Raw genomic sequence first — 13,053 nt, forward strand, 5'->3', positions numbered from 1 at the left:
TCTACTGGTGTTTAGGCAGACACCGCAGACCATCAAGTCAATGCTTCAACCCGAACTTCCAAACTTTCTCCACCCAACACTGTCTTGGACTACTGATAAACCCTCGCTGAAACCCAATTGATTCTTGTTGACTGATTTCTTCATCCTTTTCGCTGCAGATAAATAGTGGTCATGGATTCTTGTAGGGACATGATCCTCCAAACTCTTGGCATTGAAGAGAGTGTTGGAGATAATTATGGAGATCATCATGGAGATAATCACGAAGGAGCAAAACATGGAAATACAAATCATGACAGAATATTATACAGCTAAAATTATGGTGTCTTTATATGGACTGTACAACAATAGAATAATCATGAAGGAACAAAATATGGAAATACATCATGACAGAATATCATGCCAAAACATAGAAATACATCATGACAGAATATCATGCATTATGGTGTATTTATATAGATTATACAGCAATTGCTATTTAATGGCATTCAATTTGTACATTGAACTTTTATAAATCCTTCCCTATAAATAAAGTCTCCTACAGCACAAGCAATTCGCTGTGGTTTTTCACCAAATCATTCTTTTCTAATCTTGTCATGGTATCAGAGCAGTTTTCGGATTAACCTCCAAACCGATCCAATGGCCGTCGATACCTCCTTCTCTGCTTCTCCCACCACCCTTTCCTTCAACACCATGGTGCACATGATTACTATCAAGCTTTCATCCTCGAACTTCCTCTTTTGGCGCAATCAAGTAGTTCCTCGATCTCCTGCAATGTCAAGGGCTCTATGGTTATATTGACGGTACCATGGAGCTGCTTAGATTTGTTGCTGATTCCATAGCCTCGACACCGCAGCAGGATGAATGGAAGCAAACCGACCAACTGGTCATAAGTCTGTTTCTTACTTCTCTCACGGAAGAAGCTCTCTCTGAAGTGATCGGTCTCACCTCTTCTCGAGACATTTGGTGTACCCTTGAATCCGCCTTCAGTCACAAATCGAAGGTCCGAGAGCGGCAACTCAAAGATGAACTTCAGTTAATGAAGCGTGGCTCTCGCAGTGTTGGAGAATATTCTCGAATCTTCAAGGCTCATCGTGATCAACTTTCTGCGATGGGACGTCCGATGGATGATGCTAATAAAGTTCATTGGTATTTACGTGGTTTAGGCCATGACTTCTCCACTTTTTCCACCACTCAACTCTCCTTTGCCAAGTTTTAAGGATATCGTTCCTAAAGCAGAAAGCTTTGATCTCTTTTTCAAGTCAATTGATCAATCTACAGGTAGTGTTTCGGCTTATGTTGCCTCTAGTTCTTTTGGCAATTCCAATCGCAGTGGTAAAACTAAAAATTATGCTCAAAAAATAACCACAAAGGTAGGCAGTCAAAAGGAGGTAATCGTGGCAAGCAGCAATATAAGCGCCCTCCTCGTTGTCAAATATGTTATGAGAAATGGCATTATGCCTCCCATTGCCGTGAACGCTCCACCAAAACTAATGCCAATGCCAATCTTGCCGAGTCTCTTGCACACTACTCTATTGATGATGATACTGCAGATTGGTATATTGATACGGGAGCATCGGCACATATGACTTCGGATGTGTCTCTACTTGACAAGGCACAACCATATAATGGTAAGGACAAGGTTATTGTTGGCAATGGAACCTCCCTACCCATTACTCACATGGGTTCTTTTCTCCCACTCCCTCTCTCAACTTACTTGATGTGCTGGTTGTTCCTAATTTAACCAAAAATCTGTTGTCTGTCAGTAAACTCACCTCTGATTTTTCTTTCTCAGTTTTCTTTACTGACACTAATTTTCTCATACAGAACCTTCAAACTGGAAAGGTGGTGGCAAGCGGTAAACGTGTTGATGGTCTTTACATGTTGCAGCATGGACACCATGCCTTTTCCTCCATTCTCCACAAACATAATTTGTGTGCCTCATTTGATATTTGGCACGCATGTTTAGGGCATGTTTCTCCAAAAATAATTACCATGCTAAATAAGACAGGTCATTTATCTCTCACTTCTATTTTGCCTACTCCTACTTTATGTGTAAGCTGTCAAAAAACAAAAAGCCATAAACTTTCCTTTCCTATCAGTGAGAATCGATCCCCCTCTATATTAGGCCTCATTCATTGCGATTTATGGGGTCCTGCTCCCATAACTTCCATTTCTGGCTATTGTTATTATATCATTTTTATTGACGATCATTCTCATTTCACTTGGCTCTATCTCTTAAAAAATAAATCTGACTTCTATGACACTTTCACATAATTCCAAGTATTCGTTGAAAATCAATTGTCGGCTAAAATAAAAGCTTTCCAAAGTGATGGAGGTGGTGAATTTACAAGTGTCTGGTTTAAATCACACTTAAATAAATCCGGTATACGTCATCAAATTTCATGTCCCTATACCCCTTCTCAGAATGGCCGCGCAAAAAGAAAACACCGCCATCTTACTGAAACTGGCCTCACCATGCTTTTCCATGCCCATGCCTCCCTAAAACTTTGGGTTGAAGCCTTCAGCACAGCCGCTTTCACAATTAACCGCTTGCCTACACCGGTCCTACATGGGGTCCCTCCATTTGAAGTTTTGTGTGGTAAGTCACCTACGTATGCTCTTTTTCGTCCATTTGGATGTTTATGCTTTCCTTATTTATGAGATTATGTTCAACATAAATTTGCATCATGTAGTCTACCTTGCATATTTCTCGGTTACAGTACCTCTCACAAAGGTTTCCGCTGTCTTGATCCCATCTCACATAGAGTATTTGTAACTCGTCATGCTCGGTTTGATGAAAACTTTTTCCCCTTTTTCTCATCAAATTTAAAGCATAATACTCCACCATCAGATTATATTTCTTTTTTTGACCCTTCCCTTATAGCATCTTCTTTGCCTATTACTCACTCTTCCGCAGATTCTCCTCCATTGTCACAATCAACTGCGTCCAAGCCTTGTGTGCCTTGCGCCTTGGAACTGAGCCCCATCTGACGCTCTGTTGTGCCTGTGCTTTCCGAGACTGCTCCCACACCTGCAGTAGCTCCTGACGCATCTCCTGCCACTACGCCCGTTTCTTTGGCTGCCCCGATCACTACTTCTGCACCCGTACAGAATGATCATCCCATGGTCACTCGCGGAAAGGCTGGTATTTCCAAGCCCAAGACTTACACTTATGTTTGTGAAGTTCCCCATTCTCCATTTTTTTTCTCACTATTAGCAATGAAGGCACCGAAGGGTTTTAAAAGTGCAACAAAATCACCAGAATGGATTGCTGCCATGGAGGACGAAATCCAAGCTCTTACTATCAATAAAACATGGGAACTCGCACCCCGACCACCTGATAAAAATGTGGTTGGAGCCAAGTGGGTTTTCCGCATCAAATTTCACCCTGATGGTTCTATTGCTTGGTTTAAAGCCCGTCTTGTGGCAAAGGGCTACATACAACTTTATGGTCTTGATTTTCATGACACCTTCAGTCCAGTTGTTAAGGCCTCTACAGTTCGTATTGTTCTATCTATTGCAGTTTCTCGCGGCTGGCCTCTTCGTCAACTGGATGTCAACAATGCATTCTTAAATGATTTTTTAAAGGAGGAGGTTTATATGGAACAACCACCGGGCTATATTGATCCTTCTCATCCGAATCATGTTTGTCGACTAAACAAGGCAATCTATGGTTTAAAGCAAGCACCGCGTGCATGGTTCCATCGCTTTAGCAAATTTTTGCTCAAGCTCGGCTTTATATGCAGCAAGGCCGACTCCAGCCTCTTTTTTCACTTCACGGCTAAGGGAACAATTCTTTTGCTTCTCTATGTTGATGATATTGTTCTCACAGGCAGCCATGTGGACCTTCTTGATCACTTCATTGGCAAATTGGGATCAGAATTTTCTATGAAGGATCTCGGGCCCCTTAATTATTTTTTGGGTCTTGAAGTACATCGAGATAACTCTGGCTTATTTCTCAGCCAAACGAAATATGCTCAGGATGTCCTTATCTGGGCTAATTTGCTTGATTGCAAACCAGTTGCTATCCCGATGATCGTCTCACAGCATTTAAGTGCAAATGGTCCTGCCTTTGATTCTCCTACAAAGTATCGTTCTTTAGTTGGAGCTTTGCAGTATCTCACAATCACTAGGCCCGACATTGCCCATGCCGTTAATTCTATCAGCCAATTTATGCATGCTCCCACTGAGCATCATTTTCAAGCTATGAAAAGAATCCTCCGATATGTTAAAGGTATGATGCACTTTTATCTTTATATATGTTGAAGCAACCAATTTGATATCCTTGCCTATTCCGATGCCAATTGGGCTGGCTGTTCGGACACAAGATGATCCACTTCTGGCAATGCTATTTTTCTTGGTGAAAATTTGGTTTCCTGGAGTGCTAAAAAGCAACCTACTGTCTCTCGATCTAGTACGGAATCTGAGTACCGTGCTCTAGCACTTACTGCCGCTGAAGTCAAATGGCTCCTGCACCTCCTTCGTGAATTACACATACCGCTCCGCCTACTTTATTGTGCGACAATAGAAGTGTTATATTCATGACACGTAATCCCGTTACACAAAAGAGGTCTAAGCATATTGATCTTGATTACCATTTTATTCGTGAATTAGTATGCAGTGGTGTTTTGCAGATTACGCATATTCCCTCTAATCTCCAGATTGCGGATATCTTCACCAAAAGTCCCTCTCGACCATTGTTTACACTATTTTGTTCCAAGCTTCGTGTGCGAGCTCCCATGCTCGACTTGCGGGGGGTGTTGGAGATAATTGTGGAGATCATCATGGAGATAATCACGAAGGAGCAAAACATGGAAATACGAATCATGACAGAATATTATATAGCTGAAATTGTGGTGTCTTTATATGGACTGTACAACTATAGAATAATCATGAAGGAACAAAATATGGAAATACATCATGACAGAATATCATGCCAAAACATGGAAATACATCATGACAGAATATCATGCATTATGGTGTATTTATATAGATTGTACAGCAATTGCTATTTAATGGCATTCAATTTGTACATTGACCTTTTGTAAATCCTTCCCTATAAATAAAGTCTCCTACAGCACAAGCAATTCGCTGTGGTTTTTCACCAAATCATTCTTTTCTAATCTTGTCAGAGAGGTCATCAACAAGCTAATTCAGAAAAACAAGAAGCTCGAGAATGAGATCCAAGTCTGCAAAGCCACGAAGAAGTGTTTGACAGGTTGAATTATAAATTATTATACTATACTTTATTATTATATATTATATTATAATATATTATGATAAATTTATTATAAATAATAGAGTAAATTATAAAAATCTCTCTAAGAATAGAGGTAAATTATATTTACACCTAATACTATAAAAAACCTATACTTATCTCCTTGAAGTTTATTTTTATCCAAATATTTAACTCCTAATTTAACATAATATTAGTCAACCATTAACTTTTAATGGGATCCAAATGCTATATCAGAAAATTTCTAAAAATAACCAAGATAACATTACAAAAATCCTCCTAGGGTTTACATTCATTACACTTATACTTAATATTTTGCAAAATCTATACATACACCCAATTAAATTGAAAAAATTGTGTTACTAAAATCATTTATCTATTGTAAAAAGTCAAAATTATCTCTATAAGAAACTAAGGCTTCTCTGTCATTTTTTTTGACTCCCATATCTCTTCGAAGCCTTCTAGCTTCAAGAGTCTTCCATCTTCTCTCTGAGATTGAGAGAAGATAACTTGATAAAAGAATCATAGCCATTCACTCTCTCCCGGTCATCACTGATCTAGTTTACAGTAGTTCGTAAAACGCATCCGCCAAGGTGTTAGTAGGCAAGAGAGGTCCTGTCGGAAATCTTTAAATCGCCCCATTGGGGTAGTGACAAAGTACGGTACTGCAGAATATTTTTATATAATGGAAACAGGAAAGAAACCTTTGGACGGTCTCATAAAGGCGGGGTATATTTTTATATAGCAAATAATGCATCACAGGCCACCAAGGTGGTAGCCTAGTGGTACTGGGCAGCAATTCTAACCACAAGGTTCCAAGTTCGAATCGCTGCGGCGACGATTAAATTGTGGACCGGAGCCCACTACTTTGGCCATTGCTTGGACTTGTGGTGTAGGACCGCTCTTGAACCGCTAGTAGCCAGGGTGGTGCCGGGTGTGACGTACTCACACGTGGGACTCGAGCCAGAGCTCAGAGGAGTAGCTGAGCCGGGCCCACGGGTGGGGAGGGTATGAGTAAAACCGATCGGGGTGCCCAACACACGGCCATTTTTGCCCGCATCGAATATTCTCCTGGCGGGGCGGGGGTCCAGTGGGGGCTGCTACGCGGGGATGGGCTTGTCCTTCCTCCCCCTATCCCTTTTCTTTAGCAAAAAAAAAAAAAAAAAAAAAAAAAAAAAAAAGCATCACAGCGGTCGCTGAGCACCAAATAATGCGTTAGCGCTCCGACTCATAATTGTCGACCTCCGTGGAACCATTCGGAGCACACGTTGTCTCACCCACCACCAACCTCCATGTAATTAAAACAATTGATGGACGATAGCCCACAGCCGGGAGTATAGTGTTCTATAAGAACACCTTATCAGATCCTCGCTAGGAGTAACCCAAGGGAGGAGTATAGTGTTACTTTCTTTAATTCCCTCATGGCCATGCTTCCCTCTCTCCCCAGCAGCCCCCTTCCACACAAGGCACAAGAAGACGAGGAGGAGGAGGATCAAACCCCCAGACCTCCTCAAGACTGCAGCGACTTCATCTCTACCCTGCCGAAGGGGGGTTGGGGACCGATCCGCACCCGAAAATACCAAGGGTTTTGGGTCCGTGAGGACGTTCTCCCTAGCATAATGGCCATCCAGAAAAACTTCAAGGCTCGCCCCGACGACCTCTTCGTCATGAGTTACCCAAAGTCCGGAATAATCTGGCTTAAAGCTCTCACCTTTGCCATCATGACCAGAACCCAGTACCCTCTAGCTCGCCACCCTCTTCTTAGCTTCAACCCTCACGACTGTGTTTTGTACGTGGAGGAATGCTTCCACAGAAGCCTGATTTCCAAGATGGAAGCCTTGCCCTCCCCGAGAATCCTCGCCATCCACATGCCTTACTCACTGTTGCCGGACTCGATGACGAGCTCCAGCTGCCGGTTCGTATACATCTGCCGTGACCCGAAGGACACACTGGTCTCCATGTGGCACTTCAGAGAGAAGACGAGGCCGAAGACCATGGAGCCTACTCCGTTCGCCGAAGCCTTTGAGGCGTTCTGTGAGGGGACCAGCCCCGTTGGGCCGATGTGGGACCATGCTTTGGAGTACTGGAGGGCGAGCTTGAGGAGCCCTGAGAAGGTCTTGTTCTTGAAGTATGAGGAGATGATGGATGAGCCGGTCGGGAACGTGAGGAGGTTGGCGGAGTTCATGGGCTGCCCCTTCACCGAAGAGGAGGAGAAGGGAGGGGTGGTGGAGGAGATTGTAAAGCTTTGTAGCTTTGAGAACCTGAAAAACTTGGAAGTAAACAAGGTGGGAACCCAAGGAGGTCCTGGCTTCGTTATAACGAATGATTCTTGTTGGGGGGAAAAATGGACCACCCCACAAATACAATTAAAGCACCCAAATCCGACAGCGAGCCGAGCTCGGAAGGCTGCCGAGCACAGCAGGCTGCCGAGCTCAGAAGGCTGACGAGGCCGAGCTCAGAAGGCTGCCGAGCACAGAAGGCTGCCGAGCTCAGAAGGCTGCCGAGGCCGAGCTCAGAAGGCTGCCGAGCTCAGAAGGCTGCCGAGGCCGAGCTCAGAAGGCTGCCGAGCTCAGAAGGCCGAGCACAGAAGGTCGAGCTGACCTCAGAAGGCCGACCTCGTCATCTGTATGCTGCGGCCATACCCTGCAGCAGCCTCACCGCACCATGCTTTGCTTGCCAGCCACGCCACGACATATCAATCAGGAACCATACCCTGCTACGACTGTCAACGCCTCACCATTCCCAAGAATGTACTGCACTGCGCACCACAAGCAAGCTCTGGCTATGCGCCATCTCCTCCCATGATGGGAACGGGCCATCCACGGCAACTCATTACTTCACACGCCCACGTCCAATCGTGACGGTAACCCATTAATTCGCCCAGTCACATCACAGGTAACCCTGCCACCCTCCCTATAAAAAGGGAGGCTTCTTCCTCCCGAGGGGGGACGGCTCCTAACTCTAATTTTCTGGCTTGGACTGCTACATACGAACTACATCTCCTTCTCCAAAATTAAGCCCCCCTCTGACTTAAGCATCGGAGGGCCGGCGCCGGGAATTATTTCGGGCTTCCACATACAATCTCTCTCTCTTCTTCAAAGTTAAGCCCCCCTCTGACTTAGGCATCGGAGGGCCGGCGCCGGGGAGCCCGGCCACCGGCTTTTTGCAGGACTTACACCCTCCAGGAGGACATCGCCGGCCGGCGCGCCGCCGTCCGCCCCCTGTAGCAGCGGAGCTCCTCCTTCCCCGGCTTCGCGGCGGCCCCCGGGTCCAATTTCCAGCAACAGTTGGCGCTAGAGGAAGGGCCCGAGTTCGCTACCATGAAGCTGAGAAGCAAAGGGGCTTCCAACGCCTCTCGACGTCCTCCACCAAGCCCAGAATGTTCCGTTCGGAACTCGCCACCCCCGGTTGAGCCAGCACCTCAAGTTCAACCGGAACAATTTGATGCCCTGGTGCAGCAAGTGCAGGCGTTGGCTACCGCCGTCCAAAGCTTGCAACCCAGGGGCATCCCAGCAGCACCGCCTCCCCCGGCTCCAGTTCAACCGGAGCCCCCTACAAGCAGGCTTCCTCTTCGAGGTCAGGACTCTCAAGCCCAGGCCTCCCTCTGGAGAGAGCACCCAGTCAGAGATCACGGAGGCTGGCCACAGCCTTCAGAAGCTGAGTCGGTTCCAGGGCAACTTGCACCCGAACGGACCGCTGCAGCGATCCCCCAGAATGATGAACTCGACAAGAAGGTCGAGAAGTTGGAGCGCCAAATCCAGGCACTCCACGGGAGAAAATCAGGACGTGATAACGACTTCGAGTTCACTACGAAGTCTTCCTTCTCCCCGGAGATCGAAGATGAACCGGTCCCACCACGGTTCAAGATGCCCCAGGTGGAGCCCTACAACGGCAAGGCTGATCCCCTGGACCACCTGGAGAGTTATCGGGCCTTAATGGCCCTACAAGGAGCCTCGGAGGCCATGATGTGCAAAGCCTTTCCAGCAACGCTCCGAGGACCGGCCCGGCTTTGGTTCACCGGGTTGAAGCCGAGTACTGTCTCCTCCTTTGAGCAGCTCGGCAGGCAGTTTGCCAGTAATTTTGCCGCTAGCCAGCCCCAGCGGCGGACGTCGGACTCCCTCCTTGACATCAAACAAGAGGAGGGAGAGTCCTTCAAGGAGTACTTGGATCGGTTTACTGCCGCAACATGGGAAGTCCGGGAGCTGGACCAGTCAATCGCCATGTCGGCACTAAAGACTGGAGCCCGGTCTTACAGGTTCCTTTTCTCTATCGAGAAGAACTTCCCTGCGGACCTCACCGAAATGTTGACCCGAGCTCGCAAGTACGCCAAGGCTGAGGAAGCCATGGCCTCTCGGCGGGAGGAAGCCGAACGACCTGCCAAGATGCAGAAGAAGCACCAGGAGCACTCCCAACCAAGTAGCAGATTCCCCTGGCATGAGAAAGAGCCTCCTTGGCCCAAGAGCCTAGCTCGCCCGGGGTCTCCCCTCCAAAAATTTCAGACGTACACTCCTCTCACATCCACCCGAGCAGAAATCCTCATGGAGATTGAGGGTCGGGGCTACCTCCGACCTCCATTGAGAATGCGTCCGACAGAGTCGCGGAAGCACTCGAAAAAGTACTGCCGCTTCCACCGAGATCGCGGCCATGATACGGAGGATTGCTACGAGCTTCGTGATGAGATCGAGGCACTTGTCCGCCGAGGTCGGTTGAGTTATTTTGTCCGTGATCATGCCTACAGGAGAGAGCCCGAGGAACAAAATCCAGTGCCGCATAAGGAGCAGAATGACCACTAACCTCTCACGGGCATCATCAATACCATCAGAGGGCGGGCAACTAGAGGTACCAGAAGCTCCGAGCTCGGAAAAAAGAGCTTCCTCAAAGCATCCGTGCTCTGTGAAAGTCATCTCCTTTTCTGATGAAGACCAAAAGGGTGTTGAGCCCTCTTTATGACGACGCTGTAGCTATTTCCCTCATCATTGCAAGGTTTAAAAAAAAAAAAAAAAAGGGATTTTAGTACATCATGAAAGCTCGGTTGATACCTTATGTTGTATGCCTTCCAAAGGATGAGCGCTCCTCTGGCTAGATTTATAGGAGATTCTACCCCAAGAAAGTACTATGAAGCTAAATCCTTTCATGGTCCAGAAGGCTGCCGAGCTCAGAAGGCCGCCGAGCTCAGAAGGCCGAGCTCCGAAGGCCGCCGAGCTCAGAAGGCAGAGCACCAAAGGCCGCCGAGCTCAGAAGGCAGAGCACCAAAGGCCGCCGAGCTCAGAAGGCTGCCAAGCTCCGAAGCCCGAATGCAGAACACCTCCCCCAGAAAATCGAGCCAAAGAAAGCTAGTGCCAAGCTAAGTCCTAAGGGACTTCGAAGCTCGGAAGCCATTAAAATATCTCCAAAAGGTACAGGACGCCACTTTGGCTTCAAATAATTTCAATATTTTATCTATTTCCAGGTCGGAGAATCCAAAAAACGACCAACGTCGCCCCGAATAGGGCGCACGATCGCCAACGGACGAGGTCCGTCTCCTGTATGCGTCTCCAATGATGCTCTGGCTAAGCTCGGGACGCCGATTCGACGACACTTCGACGACATTCGACGCCATTCGACGCCATTCGACGCCACTTCGACGCCATTCGATGCCATTCGACGACATCCAACGCCATTCGACGCCATTCGACGACACTTCGACGACACTTCGACGCCATTCGACGACACTTCGACGCCATTCGACGCCATTCGACGACATCCAACGCCATTCGACGCCATTCGACGACACTTCGACGACACTTCGACGCCATTCGACGCCATTCGACGCCATTCGACGCCATTCGATGCCATTCGACGACACTTCGACGCCATTCGACGCCATTCGACGACATTCGACGCCGTTCGACGCCATTCGACGACATTCGACGCCGTTCGACGCCGTTCGACGCCGTTCGACGCCATTCGACGACACTTCGACGCCTTTCAACGCCATTCGACGCCTCCTACGACAAGCCAAAGAAGGCCGCTGAGTCAACCTGGAGCACTTAAAACTCCAACTGCATTAGAGGTACACCCTACTTGGTACGTACATCTCTATACATATTTGGCTATATTACAGGATGATCGACGACCGGACTACTTCCTTCGCTCGAGCCAAAAAGCAGCTCGAACTCGGAAGTCGGGGGGCAGTGTTGGGGGGAAAAATGGACCACCCCACAAATACAATTAAAGCACCCAAATCCGACAGCGAGCCGAGCTCGGAAGGCTGCCGAGCACAGCAGGCTGCCGAGCTCAGAAGGCTGACGAGGCCGAGCTCAGAAGGCTGACGAGGCCGAGCTCAGAAGGCTGCCGAGCACAGAAGGCTGCCGAGCTCAGAAGGCTGCCGAGGCCGAGCTCAGAAGGCTGACGAGGCCGAGCTCAGAAGGCTGCCGAGGCCGAGCTCAGAAGGCTGCCGAGCACAGAAGGCCGAGCTCATAGGCCGAGCCGAGCTCAGAAGGCTGCCGAGGCCGAGCTCCGAAGGCTGCCGAGCACAGAAGGCCGAGCTCATAGGCCGAGCCGAGCTCAGAAGGCTGCCGAGGCCGAGCTCAGAAGGCTGCCGAGCTCAGAAGGCCGAGCACAGAAGGTCGAGCTGACCTCAGAAGGCCGACCTCGTCATCTGTATGCTGCGGCCATGCCCTGCAGCAGCCTCACCGCACCATGCTTTGCTTGCCAGCCACGCCACGACATATCAATCAGGAACCATACCCTGCTACGACTGTCAACGCCTCACCATTCCCAAGAATGTACTGCACTGCGCGCCACAAGCAAGCTCTGGCTATGCGCCATCTCCTCCCATGATGGGAACGGGCCATCCACGGCAACTCATTACTTCACACGCCCACGTCCAATCGTGACGGTAACCCATTAATTCGCCCAGTCACATCACAGGTAACCCTGCCACCCTCCCTATAAAAAGGGAGGCTTCTTCCTCCCGAGGGGGGACGGCTCCTAACTCTAATTTTCTGGCTTGGACTGCTACATACGAACTACATCTCCTTCTCCAAAATTAAGCCCCCCTCTGACTTAAGCATCGGAGGGCCGGCGCCGGGAATTATTTCGGGCTTCCACATACAATCTCTCTCTCTTCTTCAAAGTTAAGCCCCCCTCCGACTTAGGCATCGGAGGGCCGGCGCCGGGGAGCCCGGCCACCGGCTTTTTGCAGGACTTACACCCTCCAGGAGGACATCGCCGGCCGGCGCGCCGCCGTCTGCCCCCTGTAGCAGCGGAGCTCCTCCTTCCCCGGCTTCGCGGCGGCCCCCGGGTCCAATTTCCAGCAACAATTCTTTCTTCAGGAAAGGAGGTGCGGGAGATTGGAAGAATCATATGAGTCCGGAGATGGCTCGAAGGCTGGACGCCATCACGCAGCAGAAGCTGTTCGAGTCCGGTCTGACTCTCGGGAGTGTGGGCGTAGAAGCATCCTCCGGCGACGATGCCTCAGCTCATGGCCAGTAATTTGTACTGCTTTTCGCTGTTCTCTTCCGCTTTTAGATGTTCAAATGGTGGTTGCAACCATCTTCGCAGCTGCAGTGAAACTTTGTCTGGATTGAAATAAGATCTAAAGATGAGAGTTTAGATCCCGATGTAAATGTTTCATTGTTTTCGTTATCTACTGGTGTTTAGACAGACTGAGCAGACCATCAAGTCAATGCTTCAACCCGAACTTCCAAACTTTCTCCACCCAACCCTGTCTTGGACTACTGATAAACCCTCGCTGACGCTTCTACTTCAAATGCAACATGCAACGGGTTGCGATAAATGTGACCCTTGAATGAATAAATTGGATTTATTATCGG

At 48.4% G+C, this 13,053-nt stretch overlaps 1 protein-coding gene across 1 annotated transcript; it reads left to right on the forward strand.

Annotated features, from left to right (window-relative positions):
• The first annotated feature begins 6,490 nt into the window (after positions 1-6,490).
• LOC113462167 (flavonol 4'-sulfotransferase-like) lies at positions 6,491-12,847 on the forward strand. Its single transcript, XM_039118887.1, has 3 exons — positions 6,491-7,608; positions 10,158-10,219; positions 12,553-12,847. Exons 1-3 carry the CDS (start codon positions 6,658-6,660, stop codon positions 12,710-12,712), a joined length of 1,173 nt encoding a protein of 390 aa, XP_038974815.1. The 5' UTR covers positions 6,491-6,657; the 3' UTR covers positions 12,713-12,847.
• Positions 12,848-13,053: the final 206 nt, after the last annotated feature.

Source organism: Phoenix dactylifera, unplaced genomic scaffold (assembly GCF_009389715.1).
Source record: "Phoenix dactylifera cultivar Barhee BC4 unplaced genomic scaffold, palm_55x_up_171113_PBpolish2nd_filt_p 000437F, whole genome shotgun sequence".
NCBI classification, from domain to species: Eukaryota; Viridiplantae; Streptophyta; class Magnoliopsida; order Arecales; family Arecaceae; genus Phoenix; species Phoenix dactylifera.

Coding starts and splice junctions, on each gene's coding strand:
- LOC113462167 (XM_039118887.1), top strand. CDS start 6,658: ATGGCCATGCTTCCCTCTCTCCCCAGCAGCCCCCTTCCACACAAGGCA. Junction 7,609..10,157: donor CCCCACAAATACAATTAAAG/CACCCAAATCCG, acceptor TTTCTGATGAAG/ACCAAAAGGGTGTTGAGCCC. Junction 10,220..12,552: donor ATTTCCCTCATCATTGCAAG/GTTTAAAAAAAA, acceptor TTCTTTCTTCAG/GAAAGGAGGTGCGGGAGATT.